Source organism: Anguilla anguilla, chromosome 4, assembly GCF_013347855.1.
Source record: "Anguilla anguilla isolate fAngAng1 chromosome 4, fAngAng1.pri, whole genome shotgun sequence".
Classification (NCBI taxonomy): domain Eukaryota; kingdom Metazoa; phylum Chordata; class Actinopteri; order Anguilliformes; family Anguillidae; genus Anguilla; species Anguilla anguilla.
In genome coordinates this window covers 29,748,424-29,771,434 of record NC_049204.1, presented here as the reverse complement: position 1 = coordinate 29,771,434, position 23,011 = coordinate 29,748,424, and the positions used below count along the sequence as shown (strand labels likewise).

The window sequence follows — 23,011 nt, the reverse complement described above, 5'->3', positions numbered from 1 at the left end:
TATAACAAATGAATTTGTCTTCATTAAAGCTAAACTTATGAGAAGTGGAGTTGATACAAAGATGTGCCTCGTTGCTATGTTTAGTGACACAGGTTAAGGCTGTCACCCAAAGTACTCAGGAGGAATGGCTTTATGCTTATTTGACAAACTGGGACACGGTGAACGTGGCAGAAAATATTTGCTTCTCCAATCAGTTTCCTAGAAAGAAGAGAGCTAAGCAGGAGTGGCATTAAATTGGAGAGCATATATCTCCAGATGGGTAATGGACTTTCCAGGGGTTCTCTACTAGTGTCCTGAAGCTTTAGTCCTGAATGGTGCACTTCAGCTGCATTACTGAAAAACCCAAAAATGCACTTTAGCATTTAGAGTATTGATCAGAAACATGCTGGCTTCCCTGCCAACAGTCTACTGTGGTGATGTGTGCACACACGAGTAGCCTGCTGTATGCACATTCACAAAGAGAGCTCTCTGCAGCTTTTCACATGTGAACACCTTGTGATGTGGCAACAGCAAATGAGAGTCATAAGAGACTCTGTGTCAGTTAGCAGGGGATATGGATTTGAAGCATGGAAGAAACATTCAGAAAAATACAGCGATACTTAACTTCTCACCAAACACACGGAATATGTCTCGTTCCAGCTTATCTCTAACATCTAAAGCTTATTTTCTGTAGGTATAAATGCCTTTCTGCATTACTTTGTCTAATGTTCTTGGTTTTCTACACATTTTGTCTTAAAATAAAATTACTAAAATTACTTAAACTCTAACAATGAACTCATATGACTCATCATCTGTACAGATTGAAAAACCACACCCAAAGCCCTGCGTTTTGAGAAAATCCAAGTCTTATTCCAAGCAGATTTTATATTGAGTGGAAGCTACCAATGGCCAACTTCCTTAACCTTCTAGAACCTTGTGATTGCGATGGATTGAGAAGGCTATTCCCATTCTCGTGTACGCATACAAAATCTAATTTCCCTGACCTGTACTGTTTTTGAAAGCTGTCAACTGAACCCTCTCCAGAGGATATGAGACAGGATGAATCAAGTTCCCTGCTGAATTTTGTGCAAGGTGAAATGCAGAAACCGGGCATAAACAAAGTTCACGAATACTAGTTCAATTAATGAGGACATGTCTGCTGTTCCCAGACTTGCACGCCCTAATGAGCAGACCTACATTTGAAAATGGCTTAATGAATATCCGGCCCTCCTTCACGCCCTGTCTCAGAGATTACTAACATCTGGGTCTAAGCCACTATTAGGAGGGATTATCACATCTTTACATATTTCTTCGGCTCTCAAACATAGCTCTGCTTGGAGTTAATATTCATGGTATGTATTCCCCCCCCCAACCCTGCCAGCCAGAGTAATGCTGATAAGAACTGCCAGACACACAGTTGTGGCTTTGGACTATGTCAGCCTAAACAAACTTCAGAACACGGTCATATGAGGTTGATTTCTGGTCTCTGTGGCCTAATACCTGACCCACATATCAGGGCCTCAGGGAGGGAGATTGAGGGATGGAGAGAAATATGAATTAAATGTATATGCATTCTGCTGCCAGGAAGGGTGAAATAAAAAAATTCATCCCATGACCTGAGGTCAGCTGCGCAGCATCCCCCATAATTGGGTTCTCATGGTGGAGTTTGCTAAATAACTTAGCAACTGTGCAAGAGAGACAGCAGCTTGTACAGTAATGAGCTCTGTGTGAGAGCTATTGGCTGTAACTGACAGTTGCTTTATTTAGCTAGGGTATCTGCACTCACATGGACATACTTTATTTTTCCCTTAAAGAAAAGATCATTCATAGGAGAGGGTATACTTAGTAAAATACAATCTTAAATTAGAGATAGTTCTTTAAAAAAAAAAAAAAATTTCAGATTTAGTGTATGATTTTCTTATGCAATCAAGGATTTTACAGACATTTCTGTTGACCTGCTGGCTTACATCAGCTTGTACAAAAGCAAGAAAATACACCTCAGATAACTCCAAAGCAGCATGTACATTAACATTCTATTTCCAGTGGCTCTACATACTAACATATTAACTTTATAGCATTTATTCACAATTATAAACATTAATATTTGTTCTTATAGCATGCCGATACTTCTTGCTGGTGTATCTGTAGCCGACTGCAAGCTGCGTCTGGGTTACTTGAAGTGCAGCTAAGCTAAGCTCTCGTTTTATTCCTTTACCATTGGGCAAATTCAGGAAACTCCAAAATGAATGAAATATAACAAAACTTACATTTATTTATGAATCAAAGAACGACCATACATTTAAATTTAACAGACAATAAATAATGTACACTTTTACCATTGCAATGCTCTGTGAATGATTTCCATGTATCATGAACACTGTGTGCGTTTGTGTGCGTGTGTGTGTGTGTGCGTGTCTTTGTTTGTTTGTTTATACAAAATTCAATATAATTCAGGTAATTCCGGTGATGAGATTAAGAGTAAAGCTGACTCCAGTCAAGGGGCAGACAGAAGTCTAGTGTCTGCAGCTACCCTGCTGAGGTGAGCCTGTGAGTCACATGCTGGGGGGGGAAGGTGAGTGAGCATAGTGTAGCCCAGTCCACCTCATCAATCTGACTCACACCTGCAAAGCAAGCTATGCTTCGAGGTATTGAAATGACATCAGACATCAAATTTAATTTCTAATTTTCAAGCAGACTTTTCGGCAAGGCCAAACCTTTTGGGACATTCTTTTGTCTATTAAGAGAAGATCAGTGGCATTTTCAGCTTGGCAGAGCCATGATTTACACTAACAATTTTTTTATACCAAGAAAGCATAAAATCAGTTACCAAGAAAGTATACGTTGGAAAGATCATCACTGACGGACCATAACCTGTTCTATTAACAGGGAAGAACCAACAAGAAGCAGAGGGTTGAGTCAGCAAAAATGAAAAAAAAACATCACAATTACAGTGGAATGCAAGCTCAGGGTAGCAGAAAAATAAAGTTCCTTCAAAACAGCTAAAGACAGTGAAAAAGAAGGCAGAAGAAGAAGGCAGTCCAAAAAATGTTGATCTTCTGATAATTTCTGAATATATCTCACTCAAAATAATTTAAAAGCTCTTGACAGATTAATGACAATAGGTATCCAGCTGCACTGTGTGCATAAGCCATATACTGCAAATGTTATTTATAAATAGTATGGAGACCTGGATCGATAAAAAATTATTTTTCAGACAAGACACTATACTGCCCTCAGCAGGGCAGATGTGCTTGATCAGAAAAGATGAGACAAATTTAAAACATGCTCAGCTAATTTTTACCTGCTTCCAAGGTAAGTACATTTAAGTAGGAACTGTCATCCATACAATGGTTGCTGGGAAGAAAAATAACAGAAATGCCTTGGAGAGGGACAAAACAGTGTAACAGAATCATAATATGTCTGTCAAACTGTCACTGTACCTGCAAGGACATGCACATCCACTCCTGCTTACACATGAATCACAAGCTGATTCTTTTCATGAGCTAGTAGTAATGTGACAGTGAACATTGTGTGTGTGCTGTACCAAGGTCTGAAAATCCAATATAGCATTTACCTTTTGTTAATGCATATGCCAGACAATAGTAACAGCTGCTATATCCCTCAGTCAGAATTACGTTCTGAAATAACAGCTTGAGTGCCATCAAAATGGTTGTCACAGTAGTGTAGCGGCCCATGTAGTTCCAGGTTCTTTATATGTACTGACTGATGAATAAAGGCACCAGCCAAATGATATTAATGTTTTTTTTTTTAAATAATTCAAAGTAAAGATGGTAGGTAGCATTTTGACTTACAATGAACTCCTCCAACCTCATCAGATTATTTCTTCACCCTGTATCCAGTACCGGGTGAAATTTAAATCACTATCCTAACATTCTTTATCTTGACATTTTCCTATCCAATACACCACAAGGTAAAAAAAAGTAGGAAAAAACAAGTAAAAATGCAATAAGATTTGGACAATACAATTATGTTAACGTTTCAAATATATTAACAAAGACCAGAAAAATGCTTTTTAAATAATTCGTTTTCCTAGTTTTCTTTTATGGGTGGAAATGAATTGCACTGATCACAAGGAGCCAGGTTGGTACAGCAAATTTTTTTAACTTTCCATGTTCAGCTGTTCTTAGTTGCCTCTGGTTTTCATCACTTGTACCAATGAATGGTTAAATTCATCACACTGCATTATCCTTCTTGGAAAATTCAACAAGATATCCGGAGCTATCTCAGCACTACTCAGAAAACAGGGCTTTATATCTAAAATATTTATTCAGCTGCTGTCAGAACACATCTGTGTAGCCTGAGTAAGCCTCACTAACTATTTGTTAAGGAAAGGGTTTTGGACTGTATTGCCCCTAACACTGATTTCAGCCAGTTCTGCTCAATCAGCAGAATTTAACAATGCATTTAATTATAAGTGTGGCCAAGTTGATTAAATAAACACCTTTCTCCTTTGAATGTTGAAAGAAGAAGTGTCCACATTCAAACAACATCCCAAAAAAACATTACTAGCTGTAATGTTTTAGTGAAATGATAGTTCTGATCCAGTATGCATACATACAAAGGGAAAACATTTCCTGAAATCTGAGGTAAAAGTGGATTGTTAGTTGGATGGAATGTTGCTCTGCCTGGCAACAAGAACACAATTGTGAGACCAAGCAAGCAGGCCATCTGAACGCATCGATTTGTTAGGAATATGTTAGCCAATTTTAACAGACTGACAAAATGTACTTCTGTAAATGCAAGCCCTAAAATAATCCCTCTCAACTATTGGCAATACAATGAGTGTGGTAACAAATCCGGGTGTGTTGACAGTTATTTTGGCTGTTAACATGGTCTCGCACAATAACACAATGGGAAGTGTGCGCTGGGGGGGCATGGCTGCGTCATTATACTGCCACTGAAATGCCGATTACAAATACAACAGTGAACAATGTGTAGCCTACCTCACGTGTCTGTAGTGGACATTTCGATCCATTAATCTAATTACCATAATTTCAGGTATGTCCGGTGTAATCATGACACCCGGCTGCTTGTAGGCTTGAATGTTCCAAAACGATCTTAAACCTCCTTTCGCTTCTCAGCGTTTCATTCCCTCCCCCAAGTCAACATAAGTTTGAGTTGCAGCCCGCGGGAAAAAAAAAAGACGTCTTGCGAAAACTTTGAACACTTCACAATTACAAATAGCAAATATTATTTTAAATGACACTTTCGCATTTCATAAATGTAAATAGTGACTTCATATAGGCCTATTATCAATAAACCCGTTGTAAACTTGCCTGTTTGACACATTTGCTCCGCCCCAGCAGGCAGTGGGTGACGTCACCGGCGGTGAGGCGCGCGCTTCCCGTAGCTGTGCTCATAGAGAGCGCGAGCATGGGCAGCACGGTCAGAGTCGCGGATCACCGTGATAAGAGCACACAAGAGAAACATCCGGACAGCTGTCAAGAAGCCACGTCGCGTCAGCATCATTGACCTCGCAGTATCAATAACTGACAACTCTGAGTTCACTATAAATATGTCTACTGCCGTCTACAGTCAAATAAATCAGGTAAGGAATTGCTGTTCTTTCTTAGCTATCGACACAATAGAATGACTAGCGTGAGACAGCGAGGTAACGGTATGCTTTCTGCAGATAGGAGAACACATTACCATTGTATGATAGCCAGTGAGCTATCACTAGCTATTTATATTCAAATTTAATAATATACAGCGCGTATTTTCTGTAATATTGGGATCAGTCATCGGCCTATTTGAAGTGGTGAAGCTGTGTTTCAATTACTTGAAGCGTATTTAGCTATATAGCTAGGTAGCAAGTTCGCGTAACGTTAGGTAGTTTATTTGCTTGACGTTTTTTTATTTAACCAGTTAGCTAGCACTGGGATTTAGCTGGTCGCTGGAGACGCATTACGGTCGTGATGCTCATTATGAATTCCACGATTGTCTACATAGTTAGTATTAGAGAATTAAAACAAAATAGGTGTGTAGAATCATCATTGATTCGCTAAATCCAAGGTTTCAACTTACTAAATCTCATTAACGCTATTCTAACCTTAAAACTAGATACCCTATAGTGCCTTGATGTTATTTCCTTCGCTGGTTATCCGCTATTAAACGAAGTTTTGCCAGATCAGTCGTGTGTAGCAATCCTTTGAGCGTACGCTCGCTTTCTAGTACCAGCAACTTTTCCCGCCCTGGTAAGGTAACCATCTTCATGTGCAACTGGCTAGCTAACTGGCAAAGTGGTACCTAGTTGACAGCTAGTTGACAGCTTATGTCATTGGTTATCATTGGTTGAACTTGCTCCAGCTGTAGGCGTTGTCCGCAAACGTTGGAACGTATGGAGATCTGTAACTATAGACTACAGCGCGCAACGTTGTTTCACTGCCGCGTGTATGTTCATGTCGGCCCTTTTGCCGTGCACAATAGACTTAGCTTGCTTATAAAACAAATAGCTAGTTGTTTTTATTAAAACGTTTGTTAGACAGCTAGATAACGTTACGTTAAAATGTATTATATTTTCTCTGCAATGTTTTATGAAGGAAATATTTACTCAAATCCTCGCACGACTGACCTAGTTTCCTGTATCTGTTGGTCGTGGGGGGACGGTCGTGGGTTGTAATTTTGGCGTAGATCGGATGCGCCCGGGCATCATTCTTTCTGTGTGGGCTGGTTTGAGAAACTGGGAGAGGATGGGAGCTAGTTTGCCAGCTAGATCGCTAAAGCCATTTATCTGAGATAAAAACCCAGTAACTATTGCAGTCACTGGAAGTATGAGTAAGTTAACGTAAGTGGTTTTTACTGTGTGACCACCATTGCTCAATCTCGTTCAATTGTCTTCCTTCACTTCAAAATTTCCTGATTTATTGAATAACGATACTGACTAATAACATTTGAACAAGTAGGAGCTTGGTATGTATTTGCTGTTGGCTGGTCAGTTCGCTACGTCTTGCTTTTCAGGTAGATACTATTCCCTGAAAAATTAAGCAAGGTTAGTGTTCCGTTCGCTTGTTTTTCCACATAAAGATAGCCAAAAAACTAGACACATCCAGGAGTGATGCTGTCTTCAGGAAATTATTGTGACAGGTTAACAGGACCATAGAAATGTCACACTGTACATCACAATTCCGACGCATTGATGGCGTATTGACCCTCTGCCTGGGATTTGGAAATGCGATGCATCATTTGCTCTGGTTGCCAGCGAGCACCTGCAGCGCTGCTAGGTGTAAACGTTAGACGTATACGAGAGAGATGGCCGTAGGAATTATCGCGTTTTGCAAACTGCGATTTTTAAATATTTGGGATGGTTTTAACTCGGTTGTCATTCTCAAATAACCGCATTGTCATTACGATTAGCACGTGGCTGTAAATCAGGTAGATGCGTATGGGGTTGCTATAATAGCTGTTGCAACCGACACGACCCGTTTCCGAACGTGTTTTCGACAATGAAATTAGAAAATAAATGGTTGTCTTACGAGAAATGCAGTAAGCTTTGACCTCTTATTTTTTGCCAGCGGTCATGACAGCGGGTTTTATTCTTGTGCCCCTGCTCACCTGTGACCTCTACCCTCTCAATGTTCAGTATTCACAGATTGTTCGTGCAGAACAACCTACCCTTCTTTATATGGAATTTGTTTGACCATGGGTCTTTCAGTCATTTCACAGAAGTTTTTAATTGATACTTCTTATTTTTGCGGAAGAGGACTAAGTGTTGCTGTGATTGGGGTTTTTTTAAGGTTCATGGACCAATATCATACTTCTGCTTATATCGTTGCAATCTTCATTTTAGAATTTTAATTGCAGTCTTAGTTGGAACAAGGCATTGCCTTTCCAGTTGTTGGTTTTTCGAAACACAAGTCCTCTTTCATTATGCCAGCCGCACTGTAAACGTTGCTCATAGATTGTGCTGATTAGTATTTAAGTGGAAAATGCGATTGCCTCGGGGAGGGGGGGGTGTCATTTAGTGAAGCGGGTCCATGCTGAACATTTTTTGCTGTGTCCCACCAAGTTGGAACGGAACATCCCCTGAGCACATTGTTGGCTTGTGATTGATGTGGAAGTTCTGTATTTTTCCAGTGCTGGAGAAGACAAGTAGGCTCTAATGAAAACAAAGATGGGCTTGTTTTCCTTGGCTGTACCATACCTGTAGTAGAGGACTGATTGTTGAATTTCCTCAGCAGGCAGCTGCCTCTGTTGCTAATGGAGAAACTTGGCAAGCCATCCGAAGCCGATTTACGTCCCTCACTCGGTCTCTGGCCGTAAATATGACAGCATATTATTATTAGGCGAGAGTTTATTTCTGTGTCCATTCAGGCCCCTAGTTCATTCAGGCCGAAATGTATACGTTACCGTAGGGACTGTTCAGACTGTAAATCATAATTAATAATTGATGTTTTGTTAATGGAGAACAAAAAATGTTTACCTCATATAAGGTCCCAAGTGCCAAGCACAGATGTACACACTTTGGTTTTATTCCCCATTGAGTCATTTCCTTTACTAATTACCATTGGTTTCTGTGGCTTTAATCACATTGGTTTACCTTGAATCCCCATCTAAAGGACCTGGCTATATCATTTTGGTCAATAAAATAATAAAAACTATATATGTGTTTTTCCTTGACTGCCTTTGCCTTTACCAGTTTATGAGCAATACAGTATTGTGTATGTGATTCTCCTGCTGTTATTTCCTTTTTTTAAATTTCATTTTTTAAACATACTTCTTTTATATGTTCTATTGTTTCCATGAATGAAAGGCGTTTAGAAGTGGCTTTTACTGGCCTCGATGGACAGAACCCATGGAAGACATGGCTTCTCAGACAGCTGAAACGAAACATGTTAATTACAGTGTTGTTGTTCTTCCGCATTAAGGCCCCTGCCTGACCTTTAACTTGAAATCGACTCGAGCGGCAGGAATCAGCCGGATCTTTCTCTTTCACTTCTGTAAGCCAAAAAAAGAAGGTGGTCGACAGAAACTTCTCGCATAGTTTCTCTCTGTCTGGTACAGGAGGAGGAGTCGCGCGGTCTTCGTTCCGCACGCAAAAGCTGTTATGAAATGATGGAGACATCTGGCTCTTGGAGAGCTGCGGAGGTGGCGGTTCACTTTGGGAGCGGGGCGGAGCCTGCCAGACATTGCGCAAGCAGTGGAAACGGTCTGAACGCACGCGTGTGCGGCGACACGCATCCTGCGCTCTGAGTGTAACTGGGGGAGGCACACCCAGCTCCGGAACTTTCCAGATCTAACTTGCGCGCCACTTTTTTTTTTTTTTTTTCCTCACTGCTCATTTTAACGGCCTTTTTTGAATCGTACTGCCGTGCAGCAGACATTGCCTCCATGCCTACTTTTGCTTCAGGTTGTCCATAGCCTATCCAGAGGGTGATGTAGCTTCAAAAAGAGATACAGGGATTGGCGAGTTAATAAAAAGCATTTCATTTGTTCGATTTCTGTCGTAGATGAAATCTCCCATGTAGCCAGAGTTGTTGGTTTTTGCCCCAGTTAATCTGTTCTGCTAGGTGCTGCCTCCTGCTGGCATGACTGACTTACTGAGCCACGCCCCTCAAGAATAAAAAGGGACAAATTCACATGTGCTCATTTAACCGTTCAGATGACATCCAGAAACCGCATTTGCAAAAATTCTAACATTGTAGTAAACATGGCAATTTGCTTAATCATTCAGTTTGGATTGGTCTGTGTTCATAAGCTTGTATCTGATTGATTCATGAATTCTTTTCCATAAAGACAGTAATGCTAGAGGGCCTTTATAAAGAAGCCCTACTCGTATGTGTGAGTGCCTTTCATGTGTGGCCCTCGGTTTTATTACATTTTATTTTCATTCTTACTCAGGGCACTATAATTTCAGCTCGCAGATGGATTTGTGTATGCTGGAAGGCCAAATTCTCTTGTAACAACACGATTAGCTCATCAGTGGTGCGATTAGTGATGACACCAGTCTGAAGTATCACTTCACCGCAGTGTTTCAAGTTAACTTGTCCTGTGTTAAATTGACAGAACTTTGTTTCCCCTACAGCAGTTTGCCACAGGTCTTTCCCTGTGACAGGGCCTGTGTGTCTGTAGTCACTTCAAAGGAACACCAGATTATTTCATGCCTTTCTTTTGAGTGTCAGGACGTATACATGGAACCTAATTTGCATTAGCACATTTGACTGTAGGCCGGGTGTGTCTCGAATCTCAAATGTTTTGAACCATCCAGGGCTTACTTAGGCAGATGAGCTTAGCCTTGAGGGTGCTATTCTAGTGTAGTCATTTCTGTTTTCTTTTATTGCATGCTATATTGATACTGTTGAGGTTTTTGGAAGGGAAGAATCTTTGAAAGCTGCTGTGTTTTGTCTCAAAACTGTCCTTGGGAAATCGTCAGGGCTGGTAGGTGGATCACGCGAAAACGCTCCCAAATGTTGTTTCATATTCAAAGACTTTTCGTTCGCCCTGCTGTACAAGCATTTCCAACCTGGCTTTGGAAGGGGCCGATCGGCTGCTGTGGTAGGCCCGCGCGGCGGCGGGTTTTGGGGCAGCCGCCACTGGCTTCTCCGCTAGCAGGAGAGACATGGTAACCTCTGTCAGGGCACCCCCCCCCCCCCCCCCCGTCAGAACACGTATAAAAGAGGCTGAGTGGTGGGTGTCGGTTTACACTGGAACGGGGTCATGGAAGTTTGCCATAGGACCAGCAGTCAGCAGGGAGGGAGGGGTGTGGGTGATCTGCGTCAGGCTGTCCTGACTGGGCGCTGGCATCACCAGGTGAATGGGGAGGTGAGAAGGGTGGGCCAGGGGCAGTCCTTTTTTCGCCACTGAAACCAAAGGGTGAGAAGAACAGCGCGAAGACTGGTAAGGAGAAAGATGAGCCTGGTGAAGGGAAGGGGAAGTTTGTCGTTTCTCATGAGCGCGCTCCCATGGGCACGCATGCAGGCCAAACCTGTTTGAAGGCTGGTTTATTGTGGGAAGGGCAAACCTTTCCTCGTCGCGACTAACTGACTGCTCTTGGTGTTTTGCAGGTTATAATGTGCGATCGTCACAGAAAAAACTCCGCTCTATAGCCCACGTGATCCTGAGGACTCCATTACAGTGGCTTTAAGCCTGATAGTTTGAGCTGGTGCAGCCGCTGCCTGGTCTCACACTCCTTGTCTACTGGCATTGCTTCTGCCTTCCCCTGTGCAACGGAAGACTTGGACTCCAGATCTACTCTTCCAGGACCCTTCCCATTTCCATCCACTATATCACCAATATCAGTCCCTTAAGTGACATCATTCTCTTATTAGGTAATCCCCTTAATTTTGCATGTGACATATTCCTTGGTGTGCTCAATTGACTGCTTCAATGTGACAAATTATTTAAACTGTCTTTTACATGGACAGGGCCTGAATTATTCATATTGTGGGGAAATAAAAATGTAATGAATGCAAGCTAAGTATCTATGTTGGTCTTTCTGTCACCAAGGCTCTAAACAAATACGGCAAAATGATTCCCAATGGATATTTGATGTTCGAAGATGAAAGCTTCCTTGATTCCACTGTGGCCAAGATGAATGCACTGCGCAAGAGTGGCCAGTTCTGTGACGTTAGACTTCAGGTAAGTCTTTATGTTAAACCCTAGCCCAGGCCATACTGTAGTCTGATAAAGCTTTGTTGAAACCACTGTGCCAAAAAAACACAGGAAATTGTGTGACTGAGTAAATGTACATATCTGTAAGCTTTAATAGAATCTGGCATATGTTTCACTCCCAGTGACCAAAGCTGTATTTTTAGGATTGCAAGAGGGGGTTGAATATTACTCTCTTACTGCCCCTAGATTCAGTGAAGTAAATAATTAATATGTGTTTCTATGGTTGCTGTGTTCATGCCTGATTGTTTCTCTTTGCATGGCAAATGCAGCCCTGCCTCCTTAGAATGACAGGTGCTTGTATAACCAAACTCAGTGCTGGTCTCTGGGGAGATCCATGCACTTCCGTGGTCAGCTTTGGCCTTAATTTAACAATCGAAGCCACTGACCGTATCGGAAACTATTGCACCAGCAAACAGTTATCTTGTGGTTCCATTGGCAAATCTAAAAATCCTCAAGGACAGAGTGTCTGTAGGGCCCGGGGTGACCGCACCACTGCGGTGGGGAAGGTCGGAGACGCTGCAGTGGGGAAGTTCGGGGATGCTGCGGTGGGGAAGGTCTAGGACACTGCGGTGGGGAAGTTCGGGGACGCCGCCGGGGGGGAAGGTCGGGGACTCTGCAGCGGGGAAGGTCGGGGACTCTGCAGCGGGGAAGGTCGGGGACTCTGCAGAGGGGAAGGTCAGGGACGCTGCGGTGGGGAAGGTCAGGGACGCTCACTAACTCTCCGGGGTCCCCACAGGTCTGCGGCCATGAGCTCATGGCCCACCGAGCCGTCTTGGCCTGCTGCAGCCCCTACCTTTTTGAGATCTTCAACAGCGACACGGACCCCCACGGGGTCTCCCACATCAAGTTCGAGGACCTGGACCCGGAGGCGGTGGAGATCTTGCTCAACTACGCCTACACGGCCCAGTGAGTGTGGCTCCTCTCTCCCTCGGTCTCTCCCCGGAGCTGGGCGCGCTCACCAGGACCCTTCCTGTGTTTGCTTTTGCAGGCTGAAGGCAGATAAAGAACGAGTGAGGGAGGTCTACTCTGCTGCCAAAAGGCTCAAGATGGAAAGGGTTAAGCAGGTATGGTCCTCCTTCCCTTGTCACTCACCTGTTCTCATCGAACGCTCAAATCAAATCAAATCTCATTGGCACAAGCTAGTGCCTAGAAGCACATTTCCCCCATCCAGATTGTACCTGTTCTGAGATGTCACTCTTGGGCTTGTTGAACCTGTTCCAAATATTCTCGCAGTGCCGGTGTGCCTGTCGAGCGGGAAAGGGACGTGCAGATGTTACAAGTTTACACGTAGGATCCACCATTCAGGCTATGAAGGCATGTTTAACGGCACAAGAGCAAACGACCCGTCTGTCCGTTTCAGATCTGCGGCGACTACCTCCTGTCGAAGATGGACTGCCAGAGCGCCATCTCCTTCCGCAGCTTCGCCAGCTGCATGGGGGACGGGCGGCTCCTGGGCAAGATCGACGCCTACATCCAGGAGCACCTGCTGGAGATCTCCGACCAGGAGGACTTTCTCAAACTGCCCCGACTCAAGGTGCGAGCGCCGCTCTCGGCCCCTCCCGAACCCCGCACCGGTCCGCGTTCGTCTGCTTACGAAGGAGCCGAGGCCGGAGCCGCTGTTCTTCCCGCGCTCCCGTCTGGCCGAGCTCTGGTTAACGACGGAACCCCGGCTTTCGCTTTCATTAGCCTTCAACGCGCGGCATAAGGCGAAGCGACATTTTAGCGCGTGCATTATTAATGCACAGGACCGGGCGCGTGCAAATCTGGGTTTGCCTTCTGTGTTGCAGTTAGAAGTAATGCTAGAAGACAACCTGAGCCTGCCCAGCAACGGCAAGCTGTACTCCAAAGTGATGAGCTGGGTGCAGCGCAGCCTGTGGGAGAACGGAGAGCATCTGGAGAGGCTGATGGAGGAGGTCAGTACGGAGGCCAGTGCGAGCCCTCTATCTGTCTATCTCTCTCTCTCTCTGTCTTCCTCTCTCCCTCCATCATTCAGAGCGAAATGATCCGTTCACATCTTGGCACTGTTTTTTCCTTTTGGTTTGGGTTTGTTTGTTTTTGTCTTTTCAAAGCCTTGGCATAAAGAGTGTAAATAGGTGCAGTAGGTGCCAGACTCTTTGCACACTGCAGATCTGAGAGGTTTGTACAGGTGAGCAGAAGGAGCCGTTTTCAGTCTGTGCTGCCGTCCTCTCGTTTTCACTTTCTGTTCTCTGCTGGGTGAAATGAGCGCAGGCAGACGTGTCAGGTTTAGGCGTCAGTCTTAAGCTCGTCTTTGCATCTCCTCACCGCTCTTCCTTTGCAGGTTTGCATTGCTGGGCATCGTGGGTAAATTTCTAATGGCTGTCCCTCCCCATTGATTTATCTTTCCTTAGGTTTATTAAGCAAACAGCAGCAGGAATTGCAAGACTGAAGAAAGCAAGACCGAGTCCTCCAGGGTAATGAGTCATAAGGAAGCAGCTTCAGCCCGAGACCAAGGCCTCCCGTTACAGCACAATGCACCGCAGACTAATCCTGTTTACGTCTCACATCTTCCCACAGCACACTGCGTTTATTCACCACGATCTGCTGGTAAACAAAGCGGGCTGAACGATGGTGACAGTGTAGGACATCGTGATGATATAGGCTCCTGCCCCTCGCCCGAAACATACACGATTGATTTATCCTTTCTCCAAAGCACTGATCTTTTTTTTTTCTTTTTTTTTTTTTACTTTTGTACGAAGAAAAAAAAGCTGCTGTTCCGAATGAAAAGGACAGCACAGAATGTTCTGTCCGTCTCTCTTGCGAAACGGTTTGACAGATCTGTCGCCTTTAACGCAGTATGTGCTCATTTATTGGATAGCTGAGATTCTTCTCATTTTAAAGCCATAAAAGCAGATCTAGCTGCTGTGGCTGCAGCTCCGCTCTCGTCGACCCCGCGCTCTGATACGTGCCTGTCGGCTAGACGGCGCTTGGCCTACTTGTAACCCGTTACCGTACCGTAGTACTTGTTTACCCACATTTGTCTCAGTCTCATTTCAAGCTGCGTTGGTAGTATCTGAACATTCCTTCACAAAATATACGTTTGGATTGTGCGAGAGCATAGCCGGCCTGCTCTTCCATACCCTGAGGATGGATTAGGGACACTGTTTCTCAAGTCTGTGTGAAAATCACTGGCACTTCTTGACCAGTCAGTCGATACTGCGGATAACCAGTTTGGGTTCCGTTTTTTTTTTTTTACATCGATAATGACCAGCTTTACAGCCGAGAGACTGCTCAAGACGTTGGAGAACAGAAGAGCAAAGATGGAAGGAGGAACCGTTTTTGTGTTATTTTTTTATCCCAGCACAATTGTTTGCTGATTTGTGGTGGTGTTGTGACCAAACCCCCTCCCTTTTTTTTTTTAGCAACGAAGTGCTCTTAGCGCCTGTGCTGAAGCCTTGCTGAGCAGCTGAGCACACAAGCGTTTTTCTCTGAAGGCCTGGCCAGCAGTCTGCCCCCCCTCCCCCCCCCCCCGCTCAAGGCTGTGCCGAATTCTGCTTTTCCATGTGCATAAAGACCTCTTCCTCCAGGACGATGACGACAGCGTCGACGGCGGCCCCTCCCCCCTCCCCTCCCCTCCCCCGAGGACCAGGCTCAGTGTTGCTGGGTTCTTTGTTGTCATGGAGACAACCACATGGGTCTTGTGTCACTGTCTTGCAGGTGCAAACGCTGTACTACTCAGCGGACCACAAGCTGCTCGATGGGAGTCTGCTTGAGGGACAGACTGAGGTGTTTGGCACTGACGATGACCACGTCCAGTTTGTGCAGGTACTGAACCGGCACGGGGTGCTGGGTCGAGCTTCCGGAGGCTTCTAACACAGCTCAGTTCTGTTCGAACCTGTAACTGAAGGCAGACCAATCTGGGCACTGCCTAAGTGAAGCAAGGCTTGCTTATTTCTGCTAAGAATACTCACTCAAAATGGCCAGTTTTCTGGACCTCCAGAGCGGCAGCATTAAGCGGCCAGTTTTCTGGAACTGCAGAACGGTCGCAAAGCTCATAGAGTTGTGGTTAGAGGCAGAGAGTAGCTGGTTAATGGGGTTGGAGCCCTGCGGTGGCGAGTGGTGGGTGAGGCTGTGTGGTGCCCCGGAGCACGGGTCTGGCTCTGCCGGGGTCTCTGCAGCTGCCCTTTGGTTTTGCAGAAGAAGCCCGCGCGCGAGAACGTCCACAGGCAGACCAGCAGCACCTCCTCCGGCAGCCTCTCTCCCAGCTCTGGCATGCAGCCCGGCAAGCTGGAGTGGAAGTACATCGCCTCTGAGAAGAGCACCAGTAAGTCAGCCCGAGCGTCCAGGCTGTGGCGGTAGGCCTTTTGTCCTTTTCGTTTTCCTATGAAATTCTACACGAGTGCTAAACCCTGAAAAGAAGGACATGAAAGTATGTAAAGTACATGATGAAAGCACATAATGATGAGAACAGGCCATTCAAACCCATCTAGCCTCACCTTTTACCTGAAATCAGAAATGAGTAGGACATTACATTACATTACATTACATTACAGGCATTTAGCAGACGCTCTTATCCAGATCGACGTACAACAAGTGCATCAGTTCAAAGTGCAGAGGTGCAGAAAAACACACTAGAGTGAAGTAAAGAACAGTAAAGAACACTGGGCCATTGGCTAGTCCTGCGAATGTACTAGACCTGAGTAACCCCCACCTGTCTGTCTGCCTGTCCTCCTGTCTGTGTGTGTGTGTGTGTGTGCACGCTGCAGACAACACCTACCTGTGCCTGGCGGTGCTGAACGGCGTGCTGTGTGTGATCTTCCTGCACGGGCGCAGCAGCCCCCAGAGCTCCCCCACCTCCACCCCCTGCCTGCTGAAGAGCATGAGCTTCGAGGCCGCGCCCGAGGAGCTGGAGGAGAAGCTGCTGTCGCCCATGCACTACGCCCGCTCCGGCCTGGGCACCGCCCAGCTGGACGGCAGGCTGATCGCCGCAGGTAACCCCCGGCGACCGCCAGCGGTTCCCCCCATTGGCTGAGCGTCGTCTGGTCTCTTAGTGGGAACCGGGGTGTGGGAGACGCTCGTAAGACGCGTAAGTGAGGTTCGGGTCGGCGGGTGTCTGACTGCGCTGTGCCTCTCTCCCTACAGGAGGCTACAACAGGGAGGAGTGCCTGAGGACCGTGGAACGCTACGACCCGAAACTGAACCGCTGGACCTTCATCGCCCCGATGCGGACGCCCCGGGCGCGCTTTCAGATGGCCGTGCTGATGGTGCGTCCCACACGCCCCGAACCGGGCCCTTCTGGCCGCTCAGGAAAAGCCCTGACTGCCCTGAGTAACGGCCCCCTGTGTGACTGTGTTTCCTGCCCGCAGGGTCAGCTGTATGTCATGGGGGGCTCCAACGGCCAGTCTGACGAGCTGAGCTGCGGGGAGACCTATGACCCGCGGGCCGACGAGTGGACCCAGGTGCCGGAGCTCCGGACCAACCGCTGCAACGCAGGTAGAGCAAATCAGCGAATGGGGAGGGGAAAGGAGCGAATGGGGCGGGGAAATGAGCAGAATGGGGCGGGGGAATGAGCGAATGGGGAGGGGAAATGAGCAGAATGGGGAGGGGGAATGAGCGAATGGGGCGGGGAAGTGAGCAGAATGGGGCGGGAAAAGGAGCAGAATGGGGCGGGGAAAGGAGCAGAATGGGGCGGGGAAAGGAGCAGTCCGCCCAGGCACTCCACTAACCCGTGCCCCGCTTTGCAGGCGTCTGCTCCCTCAACAACAAGCTGTTTGTGGTGGGAGGGGCCGACCCGTGCGGACAGAAGGGCCTGAAGAACTGCGACGCCTTCGACCCCGTCACCAAAACCTGGACCAACTGCGCCCCCCTCAACATCCGTACGTCTCCCTTCCTCCCGCATCACCAGCCCTCCTCTCGCGCACAACCGAATGATCTGATAGGACGCATCCAACCAGATCCTTTAAGGACTTAATGCGATCATTTCAATCAGACCATGAAACGATTGTGGTTTAATCCATTACAACTAGATGAGTAGTTCCTAATGACTAAGTCATTTATTGCACAATTGCCGAAGGGGAGTGTGGCAATGCAAGGAAATACCGAGCGGTTAGTTAAAAACATTTGGTGTGTGAATTGGGGGTTCTCTTAAGTTGCTTATAGAAGTGGTCGTTATGGACCATAAATCTGCTGGACAGCAACAACTGCTATGGGCAGATGGAAATGCTTGGAATAGCTTACTGCAGTTTGTGGCATAGCTAGGTTTGTTTTTGGCCAAGATTGAGCCAGTAAGGTCACTGCGGTCGTCCGCGGACGAGAATAGGATGGTGGATGAAGTGAAATGCATGATGGGAACGTCTCTGCAGGGAGGCACCAGGCGGCGGTGTGCGAGCTGGATGGCTTCATGTACGTGATGGGCGGGGCCGAGTCGTGGAACTGCCTGAACACGGTGGAGCGCTACAACCCCGAGAACAACACCTGGACCCTGGTGGCGCAGATGAACGTGGCCCGGCGAGGGGCGGCGGTGGCCGTGCACGAGGGTGAGCGAGCCCGTCAGGCCCAGCGGCCCACACGAGAGAGAGAGAGAGGGGGCGTTATGGGGGGCCGCATAAAATCAGTTTGAGTTTCTCTCAAATGCTGTTCTATTCAAATGTTCAAATGTACGGTTTTATTTTTTGTGCATTTGTTTATAATGATGCAATAATCAAATTAATAAATAAGTAGCTGTAAATACAATTTAACACTGAATGAGAGTGGAGAATGCAGTGGTCAGTACTTTAATGAACCAGATTCCATGATTCCGTTTACAATTTCTGCAAAACTGAAAATATAGGGCCTTGGTTACGGGGCTTGCTTGACAGCAGTAACTTGCAGTAACCTTCGACTCCTCAGTGTAAAGTGGTTTGCTTGTTTTGGGTAATTCTCCACTGGGTATGATGGCCTTGCAGGGAGGCTGTTTGAGGTGGGTGGGTAGTGTAATTCTCCATTGGGTTTGATGGCCTTGCAGGGAGGCTGTTTGTGGTGGGTGGGTAGTGTAATTCTCCATTGGGTGTGATGGCCTTGCAGGGAGGCTGTTTGTGGTGGGTGGGTAGTGTAATTCTCCATTGGGTTTGATGGCCTTGCAGGGAGGCTGTTTGTGGTGGGTGGGTAGTGTAATTCTCCATTGGGTGTGATGGCCTTGCAGGGAGGCTGTTTGAGGTGGGTGGGTAGTGTAATTCTCCATTGGGTTTGATGGCCTTGCAGGGAGGCTGTTTGTGGTGGGTGGGTAGTGTAATTCTCCATTGGGTGTGATGGCCTTGCAGGGAGGCTGTTTGTGGTGGGTGGGTAGTGTAATTCTCCATTGGGTATGATGGCCTTGCAGGGAGGCTGTTTGTGGTGGGTGGGTAGTGTAATTCTCCATTGGGTGTGATGGCCTTGCAGGGAGGCTGTTTGTGGTGGGTGGGTAGTGTAATTCTCCATTGGGTGTGATGGCCTTGCAGGGAGGCTGTTTGTGGTGGGTGGGTAGTGTAATTCTCCATTGGGTGTGATGGCCTTGCAGGGAGGCTGTTTGTGGTGGGCGGGTTCGACGGCTCCCACGCCCTTCGCTGCGTGGAGGTGTACGACCCGGCCAGGAACGAGTGGAAGATGCTGGGCAGCATGACGTCGCCCCGCAGCAACGCGGGTGTGGCCGTGCTGGGGAACGTCATCTGTGCGGTGGGAGGCTTCGACGGCAACAACTTCCTCAACACCATGGAGACCTACGACCCGGACACCAACGAGTGGAGCCCCTGCATTGAAGCCTTTGCTACTTTCTGAACGAGTGGAGCGCCTTTCTCAAACTAACAGGCTTAGTGATGTCATTGTGTTTAGTGAAGTCCTACATGTGAGCTGGGGAGGGGGGTTGGGGGGGGGGGGGGGCAAGGGGAGGAGGGTGGGAAGGGAGAAGGGGCGGGAACCTTAAGTGGGGTTGCTGAAAGCAACATAAAGCCTTTGCATATTGCATAAAATATTACGTGCTGTATATATTGTTTTTTCTATTTTGTTTGTTCGTACTAAGAATGCCAACATTAGAACACACCTAGTGCAGTCTTTAGAGTTAAGGTTTGTTTTCTCTTAGAAGTTTTCAGAGTGTAACCAAATGGATGTACTCCGTCACAATGTTCCCCACTCTACTTGCTAGCACTATCGCTTGCCAGTTTTTGCAACATAATACTCAGTAAGTATGGGGTCGGTGACTGGGTGTCTTTTTTTTCCATTATTAATATTTTGTCAAGGTTTTACTCACATGAAAATCTGCAGTTAAAAGCCTTATTCAAAGAAAGGTGGCTGTTTTGTGTCATTTAACGGAAGCTGAATTGCTTTACCAGTACAGTGGTATCTTTTTTGATGGCCTTTTTTATATTTTTATACACTGCTGAGCAATTACCAATAGATGATCTGACGTGTCAAGACGCACATTACGTTCTTTGAACCATTAAATGAAACGGTGCCAGTAATGTAGTCTCACACATGCACACTTGCACATCCATGCTTCAGAGCTTGTGCTAATAAAATCTTTGTTACTGCAGTTTCACTAATTCACTCATTTGAGATGCTCTTTCGGGATGCTCAGATGTTTGTGTTTGATTTTGAGGTTTTGTTTTTCCTTCTCGTTCTGGATTTTTTAATTTTTTTTGTAAGCAAATTAAGAGGTGAAATGCTGTATCACATTTGTTACAAGTGGATATTTCTTAACTAATAAACTTTCAACCCACGTGACCTGCAGTAGCATCATTTGTAATCATGGGTTTCATTTATATGCCTAAAGCTACGTACTGAACATCTATCAAGCTAAGGTGCATGTCCTGACTCTATCATTAACCCCTTAAGTGGGCTTATTTGCCTGTCGTTCTTCATTTACAGCAAGATTTTCAATCAATCAGATCTCAATATACTGCTTGAAAGTGTTCTATCTATAGAAAATTTCAGGATGCCAATGTTACAGTTCCTTACTTTGTAACGTGGGGGGGTTCTCACCTTCAATGAGTTTCGGAAATTCACAGAGAACACAAATCAGTGAAGTCGATATCATTATGGCAGGGGTCCATCAAACAATATCCATAGCACGTTTTTGGGGCTAAAAACATAAATAGAATGTCAATTCTTTAGTTGGCAATTGTTTGGAGGAGTTGTCTTTTGTCATTGCATATGCTGATAGTAGCGTTTCCTATGTAGAATGTACCATTTGCTTTATACAGACTCTGGAACAAGGTTATCTGTACTGGCCAAACAGTCTAGCCAATGGCACTCACCCTGCACAGGCAACTGCTGCATGTTGACAACCTGATTTCTCCACAACCAATGGCAATCTATAGTGATGACAGAAGCATTTTAGCCAATGAAATTACGTTTCTAACAGTGTAGAGGTTGTTAGGCTTGCATAAAAGAACACACATTGTTTCTCCTGCATTAACAGGAGAGGGTAAGGTGGAACGGGTGCTAATTTCAGCCCACTTCTTCCATGAGCATTATGATATACAATATATATTATTTTATATCTCTAGACTCATCATTTGGTTACCGAGTGTCCTTTTGGAGTCTCCAAATGGCCATTTTGGAAACCTACCTAGACAGCTTAGAAAATTCAGAATACCCATTTTTGGTGGCATCAAATTTGAACCAGGATTTGTCCAGCCATTTTGTTTCTAAGTTGATTAGGCACAGCCACAAGCATCTGTATCTACTCAAATAAATAAAGTCTTTTAGGTGAGAAAAACTTATAAATGCACTGTGTTCGAGCTTCCGTTACTTGTTGCAATATTTACAGTAATTCTGACACGTGGACAACACACCTTTCAGAGCAAACCAGGATTATGCCTGTTGTCAATAGGGTTCAAGAATCGTAACCATTTTATTTTAAGTATGTCATATTCAGGCCAGTGTTAAAAAGAGAGTGCTAGAGAAGGGATTAATACTGCAATTTGGTGATGTCAAATTATAGCTTCTGATGACTAAAAAAGGGGGAAAAAAACTCCAACTCAAGAAAACTCAGGTTTTTAGTTCTTGCGATTCTAAACCAAAATTGTGTCTAAACTGGTGCTGAAATGGTTAGTTTCCCCATATCCAACAAAACACTTTTTTCAACCTGCTGACTTTGTCTAGAGCACATTCTGGTAGGTACCAGTAATTAATTTCCCATTTCCCAACAGGGATACAGTTGGCAAGTTACAGAATCCTCACCATTTCCAGCGGGACTTTGTTAAGAGAGGCTTTTTGCTTGTGCCCAAGTCTAATTTTGGAAGGATTACAATAATCTGTACAGTGAGCAGAGTTTCATCTTGAAAGCAGGACACGTTTTTCTGAGTCATGTGACCATGGACCAAGGAAGGCACGAGCGGGCTCTGCTTCTCACCTAGAGTGGCTACTAATCTCCCCCATTCACAAATATAAACCCCTAATCTCCTGAATCACATTAGGTCAAGTGGATACTGAAGGGGAAGTAGGCCAAGAAACACATGGGCCCAGAAGGGAAGAGAAGGACTTCCATTTGAGGCTTATCCAGGGTCTCTAGTTCCATACCTGCCTGCTCAGTAACCTACTTTTACAGCCATATCACCAATGCAGGCCTCCACAGATGTCACTGCATTTGGGTGCAATGTTAAAGTGTGTAAAGATAGGGCATCTGTCACACAATAGTATGCACATCTGCCCTGCCTACAAAAAACAAAGGTATTTCTTTTCACCGGTTGAAGGAGTTGGGGTGGCAAGTTTCCAGGAGAAGGTATTGATTCTAGAGGTGGGGAGATCAGGCCACAGTGGATTCTCTTATTCTTCCACCAGCAACATTCAGCTTGTCGAAAAAACACCTTTTGTTTCAGGCTAGCGTATTATATGTTTGGGTGCAGTGCTGCGCATTGTATTCAACTGTACAGGGGGCACATTTCACAGGAACAGAAAGTCCGTAATAAAATAGGGAGGTATTAAACAGGAAGAAGAAGTGAAAATGAAGCTTGAGAGATCAGCTGACCCAGTAAGAGTCACGGTTTCCGTAGTCAGAGAGCCCGGTCGCACGCCGACCAGGCGTTTCCGCCACACGTTCCGAGACCCGGAGCCCTGCACTAATCTGGGGCCGGTGACACTGGAACAAGTCCCCGTCGCCATGACGTCCCTCACCTCGGTCCCCGCGAAAAATGACGCGAGCGTCTTGCCTTATTTAGATATGGAAGCTCCCTAATCTCCTGTTGCTCTCATCACAAAGCCGTTAAGCCATCGCTCCTCTTCCTGCTTATCATGGCAATATAACCAGCCACCGCTGGGCCTTGCTGCTCTGCGTGAGGCGTAAGTCCAGTCCAGCGATCATCTGTGCTGACTTTTTAAATTACCAAATGTTTAACAAACACATTAAAAATGGCAAAATGAAAAATAAGCTTACACATTTACAACAGAAGAACTGCTTAAGGACTGAAAATGAACAATTTTATGAAAGTTTAGA

The 23,011-nt window shown here is 45.7% G+C and overlaps 1 protein-coding gene across 2 annotated transcripts; it reads left to right on the top strand.

The window, feature by feature from the left end:
• Nucleotides 1-5,367: 5,367 nt before the first annotated feature.
• Nucleotides 5,368-20,298, top strand: ivns1abpa (influenza virus NS1A binding protein a). 2 transcript variants are annotated; one of them, XM_035412019.1, is made up of 15 exons: nt 5,368-5,548; nt 11,001-11,264; nt 11,443-11,574; nt 12,344-12,513; nt 12,596-12,671; nt 12,968-13,141; nt 13,395-13,520; nt 15,283-15,390; nt 15,763-15,889; nt 16,332-16,556; nt 16,708-16,829; nt 16,932-17,058; nt 17,310-17,441; nt 17,928-18,101; nt 19,100-20,298. In XM_035412019.1, exons 3-15 carry the CDS (start codon nt 11,464-11,466, stop codon nt 19,354-19,356), a joined length of 1,929 nt encoding a protein of 642 aa, XP_035267910.1. In that variant the 5' UTR covers nt 5,368-5,548; nt 11,001-11,264; nt 11,443-11,463; the 3' UTR covers nt 19,357-20,298. The 2 variants fall into 2 exon arrangements, with proteins under 2 accessions (XP_035267910.1, XP_035267911.1); XM_035412020.1 differs by lacking the exon at nt 19,100-20,298 and adding an exon at nt 18,569-18,609.
• Nucleotides 20,299-23,011: the final 2,713 nt, after the last annotated feature.

Bases quoted from the DNA above. Each gene is read 5' to 3' on its own strand.
- ivns1abpa (XM_035412019.1), top strand. From the start codon at position 11,464: ATGATTCCCAATGGATATTTGATGTTCGAAGATGAAAGCTTCCTTGAT. The intron at 15,391-15,762 runs GTACTGAACCGG...TTGGTTTTGCAG, and splicing joins ACCACGTCCAGTTTGTGCAG to AAGAAGCCCGCGCGCGAGAA. The intron at 15,890-16,331 runs GTAAGTCAGCCC...TGCACGCTGCAG, and splicing joins CGCCTCTGAGAAGAGCACCA to ACAACACCTACCTGTGCCTG.